Source organism: Kwoniella botswanensis, chromosome 1 (genome assembly GCF_036426115.1).
Source record: "Kwoniella botswanensis chromosome 1, complete sequence".
Taxonomy (NCBI): domain Eukaryota; kingdom Fungi; phylum Basidiomycota; class Tremellomycetes; order Tremellales; family Cryptococcaceae; genus Kwoniella; species Kwoniella botswanensis.
This window is the reverse complement of record NC_088599.1, coordinates 12,910,861-12,933,984: the sequence shown is the minus strand read 5'-3', so window position 1 is coordinate 12,933,984 and position 23,124 is coordinate 12,910,861. Positions and strand designations below refer to the sequence as shown.

Genomic DNA, 23,124 nt, shown 5'->3' with positions numbered 1-23,124 from the left:
ATAAACCTTTTCTAATCGATCTTTCTATTATCACTAGTATCTACGATTTCACTTGTAATCTGGAAATTACCAGATCTATTTAATCTATCTAACAATACATCTCCGAATGCCATAGAAGGAGTTAACAATCCACCTTGTTTGGTTATGGGAGGTAAGGATTGGAGGTTGAGGAGGATCGATAAACCGGATTCTGCCAATAAGTCTTGAGGATATCAAACAATGAAATACAGTAATCAGCTTCTGTAATTTTTTTTCATCTTTCTTTCCTTTTGGTCTGATTGGTGATCTTTTATACCCTAGATTTTATACATCATATGATATACCGTCCGATATGTAGTGTAGAAGAGTAAGTCGAAAGGTAGACTTACAACATGTGCTTAAGTATCCTGGGTCACCGTCCGCTTTGAACTTTGTCCATACTTTCACAGTCTGACCATCAGTCGAAGGAGTAGATATGGAAAGGTTATCGACGACGTATGAAGCTTTGAATAGTTTTCTTAAGTATTACGTATCAACCAATCAGCAATTCAGTGTGATGTGTGAAAAAAAATCCTGTGGATTAGACAGAAGAATGGTAGGACGGAAAGTGGACTCACTCGTCTGATACGCCTTCTCCAGCTTTCGGTAATACATAATTCGACAATTTCCTCACCTAGTCACATACATTACTTGATATCAGTAACTCTCGTGCCTTCTTTAAGGGTGGGCATAACCAGAGCTAAATAAGTTAAGGGAGAACTTACGAAACTGGATAAGAAGAATAACCCAAATGTAATTGTTAAGACTAAACTAAAGATAGTTGATCCAATCCATCCTCTTCCAATGTCCATCGACTCGGCATAATCCATCTTCTCGCCGTACCTTATTCCAGCACCAGTCGTGGAGAGATACTGCGATCGTCTGACGATAGTTCGATTATAAGGGTACATGAAGAAGAATGAACCGTATCGTGTTTTCCTCTGCTCTGTGGGATCAGGGAGTGAATATAAGAGTTTGACGGGTGAAGTTGATTTGACGATTGTACCATCTACAATCCCATATCCTCAAATCAGCAATCTATCGTTTATTACATGTGATTCTCATATTCGCTTACCATTAGGCACACAATCGTACTCCCCTGACCTTCTCTTATCCTTTGGTAATTCAGCGAGAGAATGCATACTTTGTATGGTCCCGCCGGACATGGAACCACCTTTCATTTTGAAAAACGAGGTTGAGTTTTGGATAGTCAGATGAGGATGTTGACTTTGAAGAGTCTTGTGTGCAAGCCAAAGTGAAAGGTCACTTCGATGGTCAAAGCCATCATCGTGAATCAGCTTGTAATCGGCTTGAACGAGTAGATGCGGGGATGTACTTACGAAGGAATCGAATCGAATCCACAGGAAGGAACGATGATTGCCCCTGTTTGTTTGGCAAGACTATCATATTTTGGGATGATATCCGTTGCTAACCAGGATGATTCTCCACATAGATCGATATAATGTTTGCCGGTTCTACAACATTCTCTGTATATTCATATAAAGGAGATTAATGATGAAGTCAGCTTGCACTCCGATAGGTAATGATGTCGTGATTGGACATGCCTTATCAGAGCTTCCGCGTTATGCCATCTGAATGGACCTGTTACAAAGGCACACAGTTAGTTTGTCACTCTACCATCGATGTCGATGAGCAGCTGATACGAGAGAAACATACCAGCAAGATTAACTATCACTTGACCTTTCTCTACCAACTTTTTCACACCATCTTCATCATCCAACTGACAACTTACCACCTCTCGGGGTCTTTGTAATTTCCCATTGGCAATTTCCAACTTCTGTTGATTTCGTCCAGATAAGATGAATTCAAAGGAATCTCCTTCGGGGTGTGTATCGAGGTAGGATAAGAGGTTTCGAGCGGTGAATGAAGTAGCACCGTATATGATCAATGTAGGTTTGGAGGTCATGTCGGAGGTTGGTATGGTGGTATCTTGAAAAGAGTGAAAGAATAAAAGAGTGAAAGAGTTGGAGATATTATATGACTTGTATGATAGGACGTTCAATCTTTTGCCTCTATCTATCCCTTCCCAGGTTGACGGTCAAGGATGGCCGAATCCGATCCGATTCAATCCCATGCTATTGTAACTCATATATTGGTCCCTCAAAGCTTAATCCTTGCATCTTCCTGCCTTGCTCTCTACTTTACTCGAGCTTTACATGTACAATTCCGCTCGCTTCGGTCATTCTATTTACAGTATTTACCAGTAAATAAATCATTCAATCTCGACTGCCGTTCCTGACGACTCGTCATGGACGGCAAGAGAGGTTTCCGATAAATACGGAGTGCTGATATTTGGAGATCTAGTATTCCGAAGGGGAACTACCCGAACGGAATTACTCTGCGATACATCTATCCATTCATCCGGAGTGAGGGAAGGATTGCCCCATATCATGCGAATACTGTACCTGTGTCCGTTGTAGACACATATCATAATTGGGAAGGGCTTGGTAAAATGGCTTTCATTATCATTCCGTATGAGCATTTATGTAGAAGGGAATCGTGGGAAGCTTGAAAAGGTTTCTTCACCGAGCTAAGCTAAGCTAAGCCAAGCCTAAGAATTTTTGGAGTACGTGCTTCTTCCTTTCCCTTCAAAGTAATGTTCTTCTTGCATCTACTGCGTCTCTGACCATATCAACTCGACCCAAATGTACTTCACCCACATCAATGACGCCCTCGGTGGATCGCAGATGTAAAACTGACCTTTATTCCGAGGAAGAATAACATGATGGATGTGTGCAACAGAATGATCTGCACAATAGCACACCGATCATCCTTCACACCTTGTCGACATCTCCATATCAAGATATGAATCACGATGAAAATCCAATCTAAGCGAGAGAGTACTCAAGATGACAGGGATGAACCAGGCCTCACGGATCTTCTTTCAAACGATCAAAGGACCCAAGCAGAGGTGAAGAAGCCCTTGCGATATTCTGTCTCATTTCGGATCATATGACTACATCTTACTGTATCTTCGGATTGACATGGTGCCAGAATATTGGGATTGATCATTGACGCTTTGGTTCTGATGTGCTATTTAGTTACCCGTACCATCGCAGAACGCTTGGATCGTGTCTCACACAGACATGATGATCTTGCCATTAATCAATTTCTTCCAGTCGTCAATCCCTGAATAGAGAAAACGAAACCATTCATCATCCATCAACTGTTCCATCATCCATCATCAATCATCCCAAACATCAATAACGACACGACGAGGCGCAAACATGCCGAAGACACGACACAAGAGCACTACGGGTCAGCATGTCTCACAACACCTACCACTCTTTCTTCATCCTCCATCAGATCATGCAATACCACCGAAATACCTCGGAACCGATCAACGAGCATTCTACGCGATCACTGGACCAGTACGAGTACAGGTACGGGGAATGAAGAGATATCATACGATATCAATTTGTTCTTAGTGATTGCAGCTGATTCGATAGACTTGGCATCTCATATAAGAGGGTCAAGAGTTTCAAGAAGAAATCTTTGGTCATCCTATAACAGTTTGGATGAAAGATCGGCATCGTACCGAATAAACACACCTGGTCATCCCTCATCTACGCCCTTGGTCATCGTCATCGTCATCGTCATCATCACCATCCTTACTCTTCAAGCGATTCTTCTCACTCAATACATCCATCTGCCGCACACATCATCTCCCTTTCGATCTCGAGTAACATCAGAAAATGCACTCACCGTGTACACCCACCACGTCAATCATATTCCCTTGTATGCGAAGGATGACTCTACTCGACCTGCCTACCAGGAGTGCGGTGCTGGCAGAGATACTACAGAGAAGGAGTGCAACGAGCAGGGAACTGGAAGGATGCCTGGTAGAATTCGTCATCAAAGCGTGGAAGGAAGGAAGAAAAGTCAGAGAATGGTGTCGGGATATACAGCAGATACTGGAAGTGGTGAGCCAAGAAGTATCCTCGCTCTCCAAGAAGAATGAGCTGACAAGATGACGTGATCTAGATACACGTTACAGAACCACTTCGAGATCTCATACGCTCAGTACCGATAAGAACACTCTTGCCATTTGTCAATGTCCCTTCTAACGCTTATTTTCCTACTACCGAACCGCCTCTACCACCGCCACTCCTTCCCACTGAACTCTTACCTAATATCACCCGCTCTCAACTCATCGAAGCACTATCAAGATTAAGTGTAGAAAATCACAGCGAAGGTAGTCGACCGTTCTGCGATGAACCACTCATATGCGAACTTTGCCTTTCTTACATATCAATGGTCTGGAAGGACAAGAAATTAGATATCGAGGATAACAATCTGGTAGACTGGATAAGCAAAAGTCTGACTGAAGTTGAATTCGAAGTAAGTTCATTCTTCAGGCACTTATTCCCAAGCTTTCTGAGTGACGGAACAACATGTCGAACCCAAAGTTAAAATTCTATTTTCTGCCTTCTGTAGCTACAATTACAAGGAGAATCAGGATCGACCAACATTTTACCAATCTTGCATGGATTCAGGTTCCAACTTGGGTTTGTGACTTGCTCCCAACTTATCACACGGTTCAATTCAAATTCGAATTCGACAGCAGCTTTACTTTCGATTGCGAATCCTGCCGAATCCTTCGACACCACTGCGACTGCCAGTACTGTAAATCAAGATGATTTCAAACAGCTCGAGAGCTTTGCACGATCATGGATTCATAGACGACTTTCTGCTGGACTTGGATATCAAGCTATATTCGACGAGCTGTCCTGTATCAAGAATAGGATAGAAGACAGAGAAAATAAGGACCTCATTGACACAACGCTGGAAAACGAATTGGGATTCTGCAATAATACATCTATGGATCTTTCGACGGATCAATCTGGCTTACTCTGGTCATCACCTTCCTCGAATCCAATTCATACTTATATAAACACCAGTTCGACCACAAAGACCGAACCTGAAGATCTATATTCTCAACTCGCCTCGCCAAGTGCGTTGTCCTTATTGACCTTCAGGATGGGCAGGAAACGATCATTTGGCCATCACACTCCCAAATGGCTATATCACAAGAGGAACAACTCGTCTTCGAGCAAACTCCGCTTCCCGACTTCAGATCATTCGAGACCTTCTTCAGGTTACTTTGGAGGTACCGTCATACCTGAATCATCTTCCCTCACTTCGCCTTCTACCCTTACGTTTTCATGTCCCCCACATGGGAATGACGATATACGGCAATCGGCCTTCTCTGAAAATACGATAACCAGACAAGGCACCACATTTCGTGATGATCTCACTTCGTCGTTGATGAGTCTGACGGATCCGGAAGATGTCAGAACAGTCCTCTTGAATCAACTGATGGAGATGCGATATCACTTGCACGGCCACGAGGATGAAAGTTGGTTTCTTGGTGGAGGAAGAGAACATGCTGAGGAGCTTTTGTCTCACCTGGAGAAGAAGATGATAGGTAAAAAGGATTTGATGGGTCTCAAGGAAGTGTTTGTATCGATGAGATCAGCTTTCGACCTTCCTCCGCTGGTGAATACCTGTTACTCTGCTATCTCGTCAGACCAATTCGACTCACCCTTCAATAGAGGTACGGTTTCCGACAGAAATTTAGCTCAGAGGGATTCACTGAATTTAGATCAATTCTTCGACGAAGTGGCACAATTACCTGATACGCTGGAGGAGAGTAGTTCAAGGGAGAACGAGGATGGACATTATCATGAATCAGATTCCGAAGATGGGAAAGGTGATCATGTCGAGCCAACATACCAACCGGTCCGAGAAGAAGGGAAAAGCCTTTCATGTAGAGGATCGAATAAAACAAGTCAAGACGAGGGGCATCTGGAAGGTACGGGTACAGCTCGAGAACCGTTCGGTCGACGAACGTCTACTAGTGCTCATTCAGTCCTCACAATGACTTCACTGTTCACAACTGATTCTCATTCGGAAGGAACAAGACTATCGTGTTTTGAAATCCAGGAAGCTCATAGGGAGTACCATACCGAATCTCAAGCGATCGAATACCATTTCCCTCTTCCACCTTCGACTCCTCCTGCTACTTTTGCCTCACAGAGTCAATGGGAAAGATACGAGAGAAGTTCAGCTTCTGTACCTGATTTGACCGATATCGAAGGAAAGTATACGAGATTACCACCGAAGGTAGGTAGCCTAAGAAGGAGCAAAATGAGAATTGCTGCATCAATTAGTGAGACCACATCTGAGGACTTGGAATTGAGTACTGTCCCCTCTACTCCTACTCAACAGCCATCTGCAACTTTACCAGAAGATGATCAGGAAGAATTGGGCATAATCTCCTGCAAGCAGGGACGCCGCTCATCTATCGAACCGATCTCGCCAACATGCCCCTTGTCCCCCTCGTCAATGACGGAAGATTCACCTTCCAAATCCACCTTCGACACTCACATCGTCACTCCTACTACTATTCGTCATCCTTACCCCTATGGACACCACCAACCTCTTTCGACCTTTTCCTCGGAAGCTACCCTACACTATCGTCACGATCATTCCCACCTGATCACACCCGACAGACGAAGAGCTTCCCTAGGCCCGATTGACAAGAATCGAAGACAAATTCATCGACATTTCGCCATATTCGATGGTGAACAGGTATCTCCTTCCAAAGAGTTGAGAGGGTTGGGTATGGGGATAGGGAAAGCGTTCGAAAACCCTGTGACACCTACGACAAAATTGACCCACTTTTCTGAATCCAGTTCTGCAGGGGTTGCTACTCTACACGACACTACAACTGCAGATATAACTCCCAAAGTACGACCTCGAAGCTCTAAATCCGGTATACCGAATCCCTTGAGAATCGTGCCACCAAGACAATCTTCCTCCCAAATGAAAAGCATATCATCATTTTCAAGACCAAATGGTGCACGAAACATCTCATCAACATCAGCAAGTCATCACGATACAGCTTCCACCCAATCTCAGTCTTTTGTACCGAAGCCTCCTATACCTCTCGCGGAAGTCTTGGACTTGTTCAAAAAACATCAAGAGTCGAAAGATGGTTTAAGTTTATGGGAAGTTGAAGATTCTTTGTATCGGTTGATTAACATCGAAAAAGATAGGGTTGAGAGGTCGAACGGAATTTGGGATGAAGAGAAGAAAAGTAAAGTGAGGTGGTTGATTGAGCAAATTGCGATTATCGTGAGTTGTTATGTGTTTGATCTCGAAGCGCGACATCGCATGAAATATGAATAGACTCGAGATCGGTCTTCAACCCTTGGGCTGACTTTTGTCAATATAGCTTGGCGACCCAATATACGTCGCACCGATCAGCCGAGTCGTAGCCTCTCTATCCTCATCCAACACCCAAATCCATCGTCCCGAATCAATCGATCTGACAACGTCCATCCCTTCTCAAGTATCTTTATTTTCCGTTGTCAAGGTACTTGAAAGACCACCTTTACCACGATACAAATCCCAACCTCAATTTCCCACTTCATTCTTATCTTCTCCACCTCGACCTGAACCAGTCCGACCGAACATACTTCGTAGACATACTAGAGAATGTTTCAGTGTCGGATCAATCGATTCTGCAAGTTCAATATATTCTACTCCTAGTGCCACTGACTCATTCCCAGAAAGGAACTTGGGATTGGACATGGAATTAGAGGAGAAGATGATTGATTTCCCATGTTTACCTTCACCTTCCATCGGAGGTGTGGTCATTGACGAATCGACGAGAAGTAGATGGGCGAGTGTAGATAGAGAGAAAAGCAGATTGAGAAGGGTATCGAAAGGATATGGATACGTGGATTGGGATGTACCGTTACCTCAGCGTATGGAATGGCCTGTACCGCAAATCAACCACAAACAAAGACAGAGACAGTATTCTGAAGGAAGCACGGGAACTTTTGGTAGATAATGGTGTGGATGATACGAAGGACAATGGACATTTTTTTTTGGCGAAAATTCTTTCCTCTTCCTTCGTTTTGATTAAGTTGATGGACAGTTAGTTCGGTTTCGATGGTTGGACTATTCAAGTTAAAAAGTCTTTCCCTTTGATCACTTCCAAATCTCAGATAGATACTGTATAATAATTTTCCCCGTTCTTCTCTTATTCATCAAATCCAATCAAAAAGAATGATGAACAATGACCATTATCAAGCGGACATTAACCTTTTTGCACTAATTTATTCTGACTTAGAAATGTATCATGTACAAGCCTGTACGATCTATATTAAGCAGTAAAACCTGAACAGTGAACAGTAACGAAGGACACAGCGAGAGTTGCGACTTTCAACATCTATTTGAGTAAATCAGATTTTACATGTCTTACGAGTATCATTTTGATATTCATATCTTTTTCCAAGTTTAACATTTCCCTTACAGGATATTATATTTTATCTTACTTTCCTAACAATACTATACGTGTATATACCTTCAACCATGATAACAGAATAAACGCAACCAAAAATATCATATCAAATCAGATTCAAACATCCCTCTGACTATTTCCAATCTCTGAGTATCCAACATACTACACTCTCGATGATCTACTCTTATTACTCTTATTACTCCTGACACTACCCCTCTTCTTCAACTTTCCATCTTTCCCACTCTGATCTCCAAGTTCGTTCCATTTCTTTTCCAATTTCTGTAGACCCTTTCTCGCTTTCATATACTCCGGATCTTTATCCTCATCTTCATCAGATGTATCTTCCCTCATCCTTCCTATTCTCGTACTCCAGTCGCCCTTGATCCGTTCCGGTTCAGGCGATGTCGGTCTTGCACCCTGCGCTTCTTCGTTATATCCGTAATTTGAAGTAGGCGGTTGATAAGCTTCGTCTGTAGTTGCCGAATGGGCAGCGACGGGTGGTGGAGCTTTCTCAACGACGGGCGAATCAGGTACAGCCATCCTAACGGATTTACGTCTACTAACTCCATTACTTGATACTGTACTTGTACCACCGCCTGTAGGAGGTTCAACAGCTATAGGTCCAGGTGGTGGTGCCCTGTTACCTGAAGAGGTTGGAGCAGCTTCGACAGTATGATCCGAAGCAGTATCATCCCCATCATCCTCTTCATACCTTGATATACCAGTTGCGATCTCGCCAGCCCTTCTAACTTTTTCATTCTCCACTACCTTATACCCCTTGACACTTTCGTCATCTTCTTCCGCGCTCGAACCTTGTCCCTCTTCATCACCACTATCACCTTCATTGGCGGACTCGTAGATACTCGCTCCGTCAGATGTCATAGAATGGTACGAGTTCCTCTTATTATTCGCTGGAGGAATGAGTTTCTCTTCGGGGTCCTCTTTCTCTGGTGTGAGCTGGACAGGTCCAGGAGCGGTGATGGTGAACATGGGTTTAGGAGGTTCTTGAGGTAGTGGAGCAGGGGGAGGTAAAGGAGAGGAAGGTCTGAGAGCAGATTTCAATGGTGGAGATAAGGTTCGAGATGGTGGTAAAGGGGTAGTTGATCTACGGGGTGAGGTTTCTTTCTTAGGTGACCCCTGCTGCTGTTGAGCATGAGCTTGATCAGATTTGGGTGCAACCTTCTTCACCGAGTTAGATCTAGAAATGGTCTTTCCTAATGTCGGAATTTCGCCATGAGGGTGTGCAGGCTGCGGTTTGAGTGGTTCTGCATGTACCAACGATGATCCGGGAGCTTTGGGTAATTCCATTTGCGGGGTCACCTGTGATTTGGGCGCTTTGGGGACTTCAGGCATCTTGGGTTGACTATCAGCTCCATCAACTAGTTGCATGATGTTCCGACCCTCCGCAGCTTGTTGAGCGGTTATCGAAGCTCTTGCGATAGATCCATTCGGTCGGGTCTTCTTCTTCCCACCAGCCGTACCGGTAGATTTGACCGTCCCACTTGACTTGACAGTAGCAGTAGACATGGAAGATTTAACGGTATTTGATCGACTCAAAGTACTTTGAGCATTGGCCTTGGCCGACGCAGGTAGAGGAGTAACTGAACGAGGTTTGGCAGTAATGGTACTTTGACTTGAATTCCTCTTCATACCTAGATCCGATTTCGTAGCGGGTTTAGAAGGGATCAAACCACTGGCAACTGGCATGGTCGAACTTCTCTTGATACCTCCTTTGGTATCTCTCGAATTATCGATAGACCAAGTATTGTTCCTGTTATTGGTCACACTGACGAAGTTTCCGGTATCTTCATCTGAGGAAGACTCATCCCCACCCCGTCCACCTCGTCCACTACGTAACGTACCACTTCGCTTGATATTTGAGTCCGTCCTCGTATTCCATCCTCCCCCGCTTCCTCGTCGAGTATGGGATGAAGATCCATAAGGTGGAGATTCTCTACCTGATCTACCGGATTTCTTGTTCGAACTTCCCTTAAACAATCTTCCTAGCGAGGCGAAAAATCCTTTCTTCTTTCGTTGACTGGCGATACTGGATGAATCTGAGTTGGCTCTTGGTCGATTAGAGGAGAAGTTGTTGTTGTTGTGCTGATCATCCGAGAAAGTCCTTCTAAGAGGTTGTCGACCCTTTGGTGGCTTATATGCCATTCCACCAATGTCACTTGCGGCTCTTCGACCACCAGATCTGAAATTGGGTAGACCGTCATCGGAATCATCGTCATTCAGGTTGTGTCTTGATCCTCCTCCAATGGTGGACGACAGAGGCCTGACCTGAGTGTTGACGGAAGGCACACCGAGAGGAGAGGGTTTAGGGGTAGTTCTTCCTCTAGCTTGTAAGGCGGAAGCTCTAGATCCAGGTCGGTTTTCATGTACAACTAAAGTACCACCCTGTGCTTCATCCGCTGAGCTTCCATCTTCCTCTTCCTCTTGTATACTACCCGTGATGGATCCTGGACCGTGTTCGTGGCCGAATCCTCGTGGGAATGGTACACCACCACCTCGACGTGGGGAATCTTCATAAGCAATTTGAGAGGCTGATTGGGAAGGTGCGAGCGATCCGTTAGAATCGAGTTCAAATGCATCAGGTGGGAGGTCTAGATACCCGCAAATGTTAGTGACTATTTACAGAAGCATAGATGAAATAGCAATTGTGAGAATTGACACATACCTTGTAATCTTTCCAGATCTCTCAAACCTTTTTTAGACTGTTGGACCCACATTCTACCGACAACATCCATAGCTCTGAACCTCTCTTCCAATCCTCTCATCATCACTTTGTTCCTCTCATTTTCAATCCTCACTTCCAATCCTCTTAGATGTTCCTCGCATCCCAATAATTCCGCCTGGGCATCAGCGAGTTTCCCTGCTCTTTTCGATTCCTTGTTTGTAGCTGTAGTCGACCCATTACTGCTCATACTCAACACCGAGTTCCTGCTAGATTGAGCAGGACCATTGTGACTCGCATAGGAAGTTGCTAAAGCAGATAAATCCGATTTGGTAGGACGAGATTTGGTAGATTTGATCAATCTCGTTACTAATATCTCACGATCTCTTTTTACTCTTGATAATTCCTCTTCTAATAGATGAATCTGCTTCAAGTCTTTGCGAAATTGATCTAACGATGAGATGTAGGTTGCCCATCCACCTTGACCGTGATCTGCATCCTGATCGAAAGAATGGGAATGAGGATCGTTCATGAGCTCGGATGAGAGGGGACCTTCGAACGCTGCGTGTCGCACACCCCGACGGATGGGGACTATCACACCTGGTGAGGAAGTCACATAGGCAAGTAGAGAGGAGGTGGATGAGTGGGAATGGGAGAGAAGCGTGAGAAGAGAGGTGGTGAGTGATTTTTGGGAGTCGCTGGTGGATGTAGTAATGATGTTAGCTTGTTTGTTGTGCATTGCAAGCATACAAGGGAAGGGTGGACGCACAGATAGTTGTTTAGTAGCCGATCACTACTGCTCCTATGAGCATGACCTGGTCTAAGTGCATCCATCTTGATGATCTTCACTTGCGGTTCTTACCTTACTAGGCTGGGTAGATGGGATGGATGGGACAGTGTCGGGGAAATCGAGTCGAAAGATAGGGCGTAGCAAGAACGAAAGAAAGAAAAGAGGAAGCGACGACTAAACAAAAAGAGGCAACGTCATGTAAACATGAACAAACAATGACGAAGGGAGTATGGAATATCAATGGGAGCACGCAGTGATCAGATGGTGCAAGTGGCAGTAACGATTAACCATGACCATCGAGTACATGAGCACCTGAGAAGAGGAGTATATATGCCAGGATCTATCTTTTGGGAACATGAGCATCGATTAGATGAATTAATTCCCTTTTTAAGGGACCGACGTCATTCCCCGCATCACACATTAACACTTACCTTTTAGGTTAGATCGCGGTATCACCGGTATCAACCCCTTGCAGATCAAACAAAAAGAAAAGACACGTCACCACATGATTTGGTAAGGGACTGACATTTCGATCCGAGTTTCAGATCATATAGTATGCATGAGATCAAGACATATAGTGAGTGACGTTCGCGATAGGAGAAAGACCAAGTACAGAGAGACGCGCAAGGTATCATCTAGTACGCAAGGCAGAAGTCAGAACGGCGATTCCAGTCGAATTTTGCTCTTGCTACATTCAACATTTCAGACTTCAGTCACTGACGAGCTGACTCATCCCAGGATTCACTGGGTCTTTCTCGCAAGCTCCATGATGCTAGTCAAAGCAAGAGGGGGATCACTGGTGACTAAAAATGAGAGAACTGTGATCATGCATCTCGTGACATGACGATCAACGGTCATTTATTCAACCGCCACAATCTATCCTTGCCTTTGCAACCTCATGACACGCGAGATGCTGCAAGTGATCGTCCATTCAAGATTGTAATGTGAAGAAAGATAATTTTGCTACAAGGGCAGATAACATTGCTTGCTTGCTTTGTCATAGCAAGTAACCCATTCATCTTGTCATAATCATAACATCCGGCAGAGTCAAGATCTAATTTGATCCGCACAGACCTCATCCTCAATCAATCAATCAACAAGTGTCCGTGCGCCATATACAACAGTCATAACCTCGTGTTTTATCCCATCAAATGTCAACCGATATGTCAGAGTCAAACATACCAAGCAGTAACTCGTGGGCTGACCTGGATGATGAGGAAGATGGCAAGGTCACCTTCAAAGGTTTAAACCCATCAGCAAATTCGTTCAATCCTTCTTCTTCTTCCTCTTCCACACAACAGCAGCAGCAGCAACAACAACAACAAAGTGAGTATACTTTTATTTCCTGCAGGGATAGTATGTGTAAGAGGGAGGGACGTGCATATTTTCATGCATGTGCTGGTGGGAGAAGCTTACTTCTTTCGTGTACCATACACGGATACAACGATCACAACTATCTCCCTCTCTTCCACTTCCATTACTCTACATAACTTTCCTTCTGTATATACCTTATACAGGATGTCCAATGCTGACTCACCCTCATCCCCTACACCTGAAGAGGAAGACGCACCTGTTGCATCTCTGCTATCCAGGATATCAGGTTTATCAACAAACAACAACGACGATACCCCTTCCGCTCCTTCTCCACCCGAATCTTCCTCGTCTACACCCCCGACAAGACCAAAACCAAATACTTCCAATCCCCTATTTGGAAGAGCCCTCGCAAGCGTCAAATCAGATAGACCGCCTCAAGCTCCATCTACACCTACCGGAAGTACAAGTGCTTCAGGATCTAAAAAGAACGTTGAATTGATAGATAATCAGAATAAACAGGAAGAAAAGAAAATGAGTGGATTCGACGATGGTAAGTGCAAGATACAATTCAACTGAGAAATATAATGAAGATGCAATAACAGAATGCTGATGATGCTGAATGGTCATTAGGATGGGACACTCCTGCCCGAAATGGAGATGGCCAATCTAATGGACAAGCTCAAGAGACTAAGACTGACGCCACGATGTCAGAAGGTGGTTTGATCTCTAATGATTTCCAAGTTGAGGTGAGTATGAGGTCGCACTCGATCAGTTGCCATGTCTATTCGTTCTGCACGTGTAGTCAAGATGGGTCGAGCTGATGATATATCTTGTTCCCAACAGGTCAAACTCGCAGATCTCCAAGCGGATCCCAACTCTGCTTTGTACTCTGCCAAAACCTTCGAGGCACTCAATCTGTGAGCTCATCTTTTAAATTGGTTGTTTCCAAAAGAGAACTAGCTGACGGTAATTATGTCACAGTCACGAAGCATTGATGAAAGGTATCTATTCTGTTGGATTCAAGAAACCCTCCAAGATCCAAGAAGTCGCTTTACCCCTTTTACTCTCCAATCCGTGAGTATGAGCTCATCCCGCTCTATTGCAATATGTCGTTTCTTAGATGTATAGAATCATACTTGGAACCATTGCGCTGACTTACTCTACTGCGTCAGTCCCAAAAACCTCATCGGTCAAAGTCAGTCTGGTACTGGTAAAACTGCGGCCTTCACCCTCAACATGTTGAGTAGAGTCGATCCTGATTTACTTACTCCTCAAGTGAGTCTCTATACCGTTCCCTTTTCTTCGTTTTACCAACATATCTTGCCACCCAATCACCTCCTTTTACCCCCATGTCTATCTTTGGCTCATCACTGACCTACTCTTCAGGCAATCTGTCTCGCTCCCTCTCGAGAACTCGCGCGACAAATCCAAGAAGTAGTAGACAGGATCGGACAATTCACCGAGATCAAAACCCACCTCGCTGTACCTGGATCATGGTCAAGGGGTCAACCAATCCGTAAACATATCTTGATTGGTACACCCGGTACCCTAGTAGACATGTTATCGAGAGGAAAGTCGATTTTCGATCCGAAAATGATCAGAGTATTTGTTCTCGATGAGGCAGATGAGATGATTGCGCTTCAAGGTTTGGGTGATCAAACTGTCAGGATCAAGAAGTGAGTGAGGTCTACTTTGCACAGTCGTGCTGTATTCGTTCCGTTGTTAATGTTTATCTTGTCATTAGGATGCTTCCCCCTTCTGTGCAGAATGTACTTTTCTCAGCTACTTTCCCAGAACAAGTTCAACAATTCGCTGAAGGTTTCGCACCGGAAGCCAACAAGCTTTTCCTCAAGAAAGAAGAAGTTACTGTGGATGCCATCAAACAATTGTACTTGGAATGTGATGGTGAAGCATCGAAATATGATGCTCTGTCTGCCTTGTATGATTGTATGAGTATCGGACAAAGTATTGTCTTCTGTCGAGTGAGTTGCGTAGTCTTGCAATCACCAGATCTGTACCGCACTGTGGATTTCGGCTGATCTTGTTGTATATCGTTCATGAATGTGATTAGACAAAAGCTACAGCCGATCAAATTGCCAAGCGACTCACATCTGAAGGACATTCTGTCGCTTCTTTGCACGGTGATAAACAATCTACCGAACGAGATGATATTTTAGATGGATTCAGGAATGGTAAAACCAAGGTTCTCATCACTACCAATGTGGTAGCTAGAGGTATCGATATTCAACAGGTCAACATGGTTGTCAATTATGATGTACCTGACTTGGGTAGGGATGGAGACTTTAAACCGGACATCGAGACTTATATTCATAGGATTGGTAAGTGCTTGTTGTGCTTTGAAAGGGAAATTAAACGAAATGCCAATGCTAACCATCATCTCCTCGTCTAGGTCGTACCGGTCGATTCGGCAGAAAAGGATGTTCAGTCATCTTTGTACACGATGAGAGATCGAGACAAGATGTCGATTATATCATGCAAGAATTAGGTAAACCTATGAGGAAGATAGATGCCAGGAATGAAGAGGATTTGGATCAATTGGAGAAAGTGAGTGCGAGAGATTCCACGATATGAGAGTATCTCATACAAGGAGGTAATGATTATATACTGACATGACTGAATGGTTTTTGTTCAACTCAATAGGCTCTCAAAGCAGCTTTGAAAGGTCCTAATTAATCCAACCTTTCCGAACCTCAGAATCGATTGCGAAGAATGCGTCAATATTCATATGGATCGATCGGTCGATCTTTTTGGAGGGATATGGTATAGAAAGATGAATATGATTTAGAGAACGAGAACGAAGGAGAACGATTAAGAAAATCAGAATATCGATTTGTACAACACATTGAGCGAAACATATCGTAAAAAGCATCTCGATTTCGTTCACAATTTAGATTAGATTAGCTAGTTAATATATTAATGTATTCATGCATCATCAAGAGAAGAGAGAATGGGAAACATACTGTCGTATACAATCTGCGACCACTCAGTGTCTTATGAGGTAAAGACGATTACAGCATATAGATATCGATGTACAGACACGAAGTCTCAATCGGAAAGTAGTCACTAGAGGACCAAAGTAGGTGGTCCGTTTTGGTGTACGTGAGGCATGACTACAGTCCTGTGTTCGGATGAGTTGGATTGCTTTTTACTGATCAGACACGTTGAGAATGTGATAATCAAAATACATGGAATTAACAGATCATAGATTACCCTTAATTGCAGGAGACAAATATAATATATATGGATTATGAAGAGGAGAGGTGTAGATGATTAAAATACGATTGTCCATTTTCGTTCTCCTTTCCACTCCCGCAAAAATAATAATAAAAAGACATCCAGTACTTGTCAAGACGCCTTGTAATTCTACTGTATAGGAAAACAACGCCAAGCAGTTGCGTTCTCTATGATACAATCTACAATGCGACTAGAGCTCCTAATCCGATTGACACCAGCATCAAACCATTCGTCATCAACGTATTCAAGGTGAGGTCGGGAGAAGCGGATGAAGAGGATGAAGAGGTGGAAGAGGGAGTGGAACTCGGGAAGGGGTTTTGACTACTGCTCCCGAGGAGAAAAAGGTATTAGTGAGATTCCATTCCCAGTGCCTGTTAGATATTTCAGTTGAGAGAGGAAAGAAGAAGGACGTTTGGCAATAATGTAAGATGTCCTCGTTCGAAGATATATGGGCGATTATGTGGTCTAGTGGGATGTAATAGACTTACGAAGTAGTTTTGGCATTGGGGATATCACCTGTAGCAGATGTTGCTGCACCTGTTGAAGAAGCAGATGTAAATGAGGTAGTGACTATATATATGCACGTAAGTCAAGTATCCCTTCTCAAGGAAGTGGGATGAACTCACCTATGCCATCAGCAATTTCGAAAGGTTCTGAAGTAGCGAATACCTGAGCTTCGTTTGTGGTATTGACAAGATTGACGATGTATCCTTCACTTCAGTTCATACAAGATAAGAATCATGATTAGCGATGGAAGGAGTCAGAACATGTTTTGTTTGGAAAGGCGCCTGGGACTCACCCAGCTGGAATTTGAGGTAAGAGAATCCTAACATCTTGAGCCGTAGCACTTGCTACAAACACCCGGACCATATCAGCCTCTTCCCTATGGCCGAGGGGACTGAGGTATGTATATTTTGATTTACTCACTACTATCGGCGATACTGTGATTACCAGCTAATACAGATTGATCACCATTACTCATGTATGCCCTGAATAAGTAGGTGTCGGTCTCGGGATTGGTCAATGTCCAGTTCATCTGAACGGTATTGTTCTTGTACCTACCTCATGTATCGTCATTGTATGGGATGTCAGTACAGGGGAATGAGGCGAGTAAGTGAGGGTAAAGAGAACTTACCATACGGTATTGGAGTTGGGGTAGAGGATGGAGATCGCAGCTGTATATAAAGGGACATGTCAGTGACGACTTAATGAACGGTTGCTGAGGTGATAGGAATAGCATCTTGTATGCATATAGCTAGGAGAGGATGACTGGAACAATGGGCATAAGAAAGTGGTAACGGAGACATACCTTGAGCAGAAGCTGCGAATGTCAAAGCTGTAAGAGCGAGTTTAGTCAACATGGTGAATAGGTCTCCTGTGAAGATCGAGTGTAGGTAGTCTGGTGAGGAATGAGAATAGAATGATGTAGTGGAAGAAGTCAAAGTCAGAGTCAGGGTCTTATTTGACCTTTGTCTGTATCGTTAAATATTATAGGACCTGGTGAAGTACGAAAGAAAGAAAGAAGGAAAGAGGATAAAGGAAAGCGAGACGAAATGGTGAATCGGTCAAATGGAATGTCAATAATGGTATCAATAGAATTGGCCAATGTGCACGGAGCATACTACCCATCCATCCATGTAAGAATGATGTTTCATCCTGTCCGTGGGAAAGGATAGTGCTAGAACATACAAGCCTTCCTTGTCTTCCTTGCTCACCGTCTCTTCTCAGCTGCATCCTACATGTGTCTATATCAGTCCCCTGACAATAGTATTCTGCAGTACTTGCCTTCGTTCTTTGACCAAGAGTACAAGAGCAAGAGTACGATGATCCAGACGGGAGAGGGGGAGGGTCAATGCTGTGTTCAAATACCATAATAACGCACGAGCCTGTCTTTTTGGTCGTGGTTTCCTGTGGACCACCCCGGGTATTTAAGCCGGATTAGACCACTGAGTGTTTCCCACGTGGCGAATGATCCTTTGATAAAAGATGAAACCCTGAAATTGATATGGGAGGGTGGTCGATTGATTATGATAATCACGATTGACATTGTATCGATGAGTTCAGATTGTACGACGAGACGGTTTACTCACCATCCATAGCAAATAAGCAGACGAGCCGGTACAAGCGGACCCAGGACGATCACATACAACTATATTGGTATTCATTGACCGCACGGATCGAAGCTACCCTCTATCAGACTCCACCAAACTGAATCTTCCTTTCTGGATTCAATCGGCTATGCCACTCCAACTCAAACCTCGCTCCCCCTTACCAACCTTCACTTTCTCCCTCGCCTCTCCTTCACCACCTACAGACTTGGCCGTACCAGTAGGACAGAATGAACCTATCCCACCTCGTCCACCGGCGGACTTCATCCCTGAAAAGGACATGTACATGTTCGGCACTTTTCCCTTGTTGGGTGATGGGGAAGTTGGAAGGGGGGTGATCAGGTGTGGGAAATGTGGGAAGAAAGGGATAGAATGGGCTGCAGGAGAACATCGAAGTGAGTAGAGATCTAGTACTGTCACATAAAATAACACGCTGAATGGTTATACGTAGGAATATGTAATCATATTCTCGAAGGGACACCTCTAACTACCAAGAAAGTGAATACCAAATCGAGCGGGAATAAGACTACCGAGTTGAGTAAGAAGAGAAGAGCGAGTGAAGGTGGGTTGATTGTATCTTCAAGAGGATATTCACTATATTTCATAAGTGAAGGCGGGAAACTAATGATTATCTTGATTGATCCTGCAGTATCAAATCCCAATTTATCACCTAAGAAACGTACAAAACTCTCCACCATTCCCACACCGAACGACCTCGCTGAAAAGGATAACGAAGATGATGATTCGATAGGTGACGATGATATATCACTTGATCTGTCGAATTACAAAGGGTTGAAGAAGAGTGAGATTAAGAAGATCAAAAAGGAGAAACTGAGACTGGAAAGGAAGGAGGCAAAGGATAAGGAGAAATCTGAAGTGGCTGAGAGGAAACGGATGAGAGGTGAGTTAGTCTTCTTATCACGACATGTGTTCTTTGTGATGCATGGGCTATACGATATCCTGTAAGACGATGAAGATGGGAGAGACACGAGGATCATCAGAAGATATTTCATCTGCCTTGGAATCTACTGCTTTTCATCCACGGTAAATGCTAAATCTCTTTTGTCACTTGCAGCTACCAACCCTATCAACCTCGATCGTCAATGCGGCGTGATCAACGACAAATCCGCACCCTGCGCACGTTCACTTACATGTAAGACCCATACGGTAGGAGCGAAACGTGCCGTTCAAGGTAGATCTAGACCATATGATGAGTTATACCTCGAATGGCAAAGAGAACATAATCCGAATTTCAAAGAACCTCAAAGGAGAGAAGTGAAAGATCCTAAAGATAAGCAGGCTTCGGCCAGTTTGAAAAAGAAGAAAAAATCTTCATCTTCTCATCATCTTCATAATGGTTTCAAAAGAGGTTTGGGGATTGGCGCAGATGAAGGGATTGATATGGACGATGAAGATGGGTTGAAAGAATTACAAGAATTGATTGAAATCACTAGATTGGGTGGGAACAGAGTTAGAATATCTTTTGGTAATTTGGGTTTAGACAAGCCTAAAGTGGTAGAAGAAGAGAATAATACAACGACAACGACGACGACGACGATGACAGGATTGAAATTACCCAATGGGAATGGAAATGGAAACGGAAGAGGATCAATAAGTAAAGTTACAGCGACCCCCCTTCCGGTGACTCGACCAATCATACCTTTTCAACCTAATTGGAATAATTCAACTTTTACTGAATTTACGACTGTCGGACAATTGTTGAATAAAGCCTTGGCTGCTAGGTCTAATAAATTCGCTAATCCCCCTGGTCATGCGCATGGACATGGACATGGACATGGACATAAGGTTACTCTACCCATCACAGCTGCAGGTGGCGGGGTAAAAGTATAAAAGGGGATTTTCGATGTAGCTTCCTAAAAGCAGATTTGTATACTTCCTTTTCACATTCATCAACGCTTATTATTCTTGTTCACATCCTGATATCTATATCTTATATTTCATCCTTTTCTTCCTTCTTTCGTTGTAACTTATTCACTCATCAGAGATACATTCACACCACACCAATTATCATGACTCTTTCATTTAGCATAGCACAGGATATTCTCTTCCCCATTGTATTTACATGTGATACCTATAGACATTCATGATGAGATTCATTATTTTGTGGAACAGTTCAAATATAATCGAATTTTGAAAGTGTTGTACCGTACAACGTCTTCCACTGTGTCGATCTCCCAATATCAGTAGCTGATACACTTTCCGGAGAGAATGACCCAATTAATGGTACTGTCCAAGTTATTCATTCAAATTGTCAGTCCGCTAGGATGGCCTCAGGAAGTGAAGACTGTTAATATGACAAGGTATCCATGTCCCTACTCATATGTTCGTAATCCGAAGCCAGGAAATGCATTAATACAGTGAATACGTATATATACTCATATATGATATTTTGTTCCCTTAATGGGAACTTTTGAACATCCAGCAGATTACTCTGATCCTTATCGATTTATTCCCCATTCAGATGTTTATTCCTCACATTCTCTCTTCTGACCTGTACACCTTTCCTCAATTCATCCAACAATGGTATAGTCTGTTCCAAAGAGATACATGCGTCGGTGACCGATACACCGTATTTCAAACCTGATGGTCCTTCGGGAGGTACACTCTGTTTACCTTCGTTGATGTTCGATTCGATCATGACGCCCATGATCATTTGCGAAGTTGATCCGGATGACATTTGAGATGACTATAATCACAAACACACAAACAAACGATTCGAAATCAGCTTTTGCTTTAGACATCGACTGAACGACCAGTTTGTAGAAATACAGAAATAGAAAATCGAATGAGATACTCACAATGTCATGTCCTACTTCAATTTGTTTAATGTGTTGTTTCGATGAATTACCATGAGAGCAGTCAATCTAATCCCACCAATATGCCAGTAAAAGTTAACAGTATTCTTAAATTAAATATCATCAAAAGATGAATACACACTACTCACCATGATCTTAGCGGGCAATCCAGCCTTTTTCAACTTCTCACCAGCCGACAGAACATGTTCAGCAGCGTAATTAGGTCCTTTCGATGATCCTCTCAATATAACGTGAGTGGAGTTGTTGCCCTCAGTTTCGACAATAGCTGAAAGACCTTGTTTGGTGACTGATAAGAAGGTGTGACCCGATCCAGCGGCTTTGATGGCGTCTACGGCGATATCGATTGAGCCGTCCTAGGAAATCACCATTATAACCACAGTCAGATCGGATCGTATGACAGAAAAGAGGAGAATCTTTGACGTGGCACAACGAGTGAAGAACAACTCGTGGATGCTATAAGAGCAAGAGGAGTTAACTTACAGTACCATTCTTGAATCCTACACTCATAGACAGAGCACTCGCTAACTCTCGATGTACTTGAGATTCAGTCGTTCGGGCTCCAATGGCACCCCACGAACTTAGATCAGCAAGGTATTGAGGTGAGATGACATCTATTCGAAATGACAAAGAGCATTAGCTTGAGCTAATTTTGTTGGTCTCCCCAGTGATTCGTTGGAAGGGGAAGATCAAGCTTACCTAAGAATTCTCCAGCGGTAGGTAAACCTAATTCTGTGATGTCCAATAAGAGTTTTCGGGCAAGTTTGAGACCTCGGTTGATCTGGTAGGTACCGTTCATATCGGGGTCTGTCTCATCGTTATTGATCAGTTACACCTCTATCACGTGAGGGATATGGCCAAGACAACTAACCGTTGATCAATCCTTTCCATCCTACTGTTGTTCTAGGTCTACGATCATTATCATTACACAGCCCAATCAGCTAATTGTCTTTTGAGATACACATGGAGATGAACGTGAACACACTTCTCGAAGTAAACTCTCATGACAATCATTAGATCATCTTTAGCTTCTTGAGCGTATTCAGCTAATTTCTTAGCGTATTCTATGGCTTGAGCGGGATCGTGAACCGAACAGGGTCTGGAAAAAGTCGGTTACGGTCCATCAGCAACGGTCTATGCACATGCAGTATAAAGTTATATAGGTATGAGAGCAAGGACATACCCAACAACCACCAAAAGTCTATCATCATCTCCTTTTACGACTGCTTCTACCTGTCTTCGTCCATCTAATACCGTCTGAGCACCTTTGAGAGAAAGAGGGAGCCTAAAGATGGATAATGTCAGTTGATGTATCCAGTGAGCTATACACGTTTGGGAGAACTGACTCTTCAAGCAAGATTTGAGGTCTAAAGATACACTATCCATCAGTATGGGTCTAAGTGTGAATGAAAGTGACAGACATACGGTATCAACGGTCTGGTGCATTTCACTCTTCTATCATCTAACATGTCCATTGCCTATTCGTCAAAATACAGAGTCAGTTTGTCTCTTTCGTTAGATGAAGATCAAAAATTCAACTTACGTCTCTGACTGATATCTTAGGAGGAGTGTACATTTCTTGGATTAAGCTATGGAATGTCTGAAGTTGTTGTATAGTTTTGGTTGCTTCGTGTGTTTGAGGTAGTTGACAGATGTATAAACGATGGTTGGACTTTGCACTTTGCACTTTTGACTCCTAAAAAATCAAAATGTCAGATGCTCAGATTAACGAGTCATTCCGGCGGGTACTACCATCTGCACGGCGACCGCCACTCAACTAACTCATCGCA

General features: G+C 43.5%; 8 protein-coding genes across 8 annotated transcripts; 4 read left to right on the top strand and 4 right to left on the bottom strand.

The window, feature by feature from the left end:
- Positions 1-11: 11 nt before the first annotated feature.
- L199_004886 (uncharacterized protein) lies at positions 12-1,945 on the bottom strand (the record flags this gene model as incomplete). Its single annotated transcript, XM_064890603.1, has 8 exons — positions 12-202; positions 369-496; positions 597-652; positions 744-1,027; positions 1,094-1,284; positions 1,359-1,505; positions 1,584-1,620; positions 1,696-1,945. The coding sequence occupies 8 exons, from the start codon at positions 1,943-1,945 to the stop codon at positions 12-14; spliced, it is 1,284 nt and encodes a 427-aa protein (XP_064746675.1).
- A 1,789-nt stretch (positions 1,946-3,734) lies between these two features.
- On the top strand, positions 3,735-7,900 carry L199_004885 (uncharacterized protein; the record flags this gene model as incomplete). Its single annotated transcript, XM_064890602.1, has 4 exons — positions 3,735-3,962; positions 4,024-4,380; positions 4,477-7,179; positions 7,280-7,900. 4 exons carry the CDS (start codon positions 3,735-3,737, stop codon positions 7,898-7,900), a joined length of 3,909 nt encoding a protein of 1,302 aa, XP_064746674.1.
- A 615-nt stretch (positions 7,901-8,515) lies between these two features.
- Positions 8,516-11,867, bottom strand: L199_004884 (uncharacterized protein; the record flags this gene model as incomplete). Its single annotated transcript, XM_064890601.1, has 3 exons — positions 8,516-10,962; positions 11,037-11,731; positions 11,803-11,867. The coding sequence occupies 3 exons, from the start codon at positions 11,865-11,867 to the stop codon at positions 8,516-8,518; spliced, it is 3,207 nt and encodes a 1,068-aa protein (XP_064746673.1).
- Positions 11,868-12,986: 1,119 nt separating this feature from the next.
- On the top strand, positions 12,987-13,313 carry L199_004883 (uncharacterized protein; the record flags this gene model as incomplete). Its single annotated transcript, XM_064890600.1, has 1 exon — positions 12,987-13,313. The coding sequence occupies one exon, from the start codon at positions 12,987-12,989 to the stop codon at positions 13,311-13,313; it is 327 nt and encodes a 108-aa protein (XP_064746672.1).
- Positions 13,314-13,341: 28 nt separating this feature from the next.
- Positions 13,342-15,831, top strand: L199_004882 (uncharacterized protein; the record flags this gene model as incomplete). Its single annotated transcript, XM_064890599.1, has 10 exons — positions 13,342-13,687; positions 13,768-13,883; positions 13,981-14,054; positions 14,119-14,211; positions 14,310-14,412; positions 14,524-14,813; positions 14,882-15,119; positions 15,209-15,476; positions 15,548-15,702; positions 15,799-15,831. The coding sequence occupies 10 exons, from the start codon at positions 13,342-13,344 to the stop codon at positions 15,829-15,831; spliced, it is 1,716 nt and encodes a 571-aa protein (XP_064746671.1).
- Positions 15,832-16,571: 740 nt separating this feature from the next.
- L199_004881 (uncharacterized protein) lies at positions 16,572-17,753 on the bottom strand (the record flags this gene model as incomplete). Its single annotated transcript, XM_064890598.1, has 7 exons — positions 16,572-16,716; positions 16,881-16,962; positions 17,019-17,107; positions 17,192-17,243; positions 17,320-17,450; positions 17,528-17,567; positions 17,702-17,753. 7 exons carry the CDS (start codon positions 17,751-17,753, stop codon positions 16,572-16,574), a joined length of 591 nt encoding a protein of 196 aa, XP_064746670.1.
- Positions 17,754-18,630: 877 nt separating this feature from the next.
- Positions 18,631-20,351, top strand: L199_004880 (uncharacterized protein; the record flags this gene model as incomplete). The annotated part of the gene is made up of 4 exons (XM_064890597.1): positions 18,631-18,895; positions 18,952-19,062; positions 19,150-19,401; positions 19,576-20,351. 4 exons carry the CDS (start codon positions 18,631-18,633, stop codon positions 20,349-20,351), a joined length of 1,404 nt encoding a protein of 467 aa, XP_064746669.1.
- Positions 20,352-20,967: 616 nt separating this feature from the next.
- On the bottom strand, positions 20,968-22,910 carry L199_004879 (3-deoxy-7-phosphoheptulonate synthase; the record flags this gene model as incomplete). Its single annotated transcript, XM_064890596.1, has 11 exons — positions 20,968-21,207; positions 21,320-21,385; positions 21,466-21,690; positions 21,818-21,948; positions 22,034-22,141; positions 22,206-22,243; positions 22,320-22,433; positions 22,518-22,619; positions 22,681-22,701; positions 22,760-22,812; positions 22,878-22,910. The coding sequence occupies 11 exons, from the start codon at positions 22,908-22,910 to the stop codon at positions 20,968-20,970; spliced, it is 1,131 nt and encodes a 376-aa protein (XP_064746668.1).
- Positions 22,911-23,124: the final 214 nt, after the last annotated feature.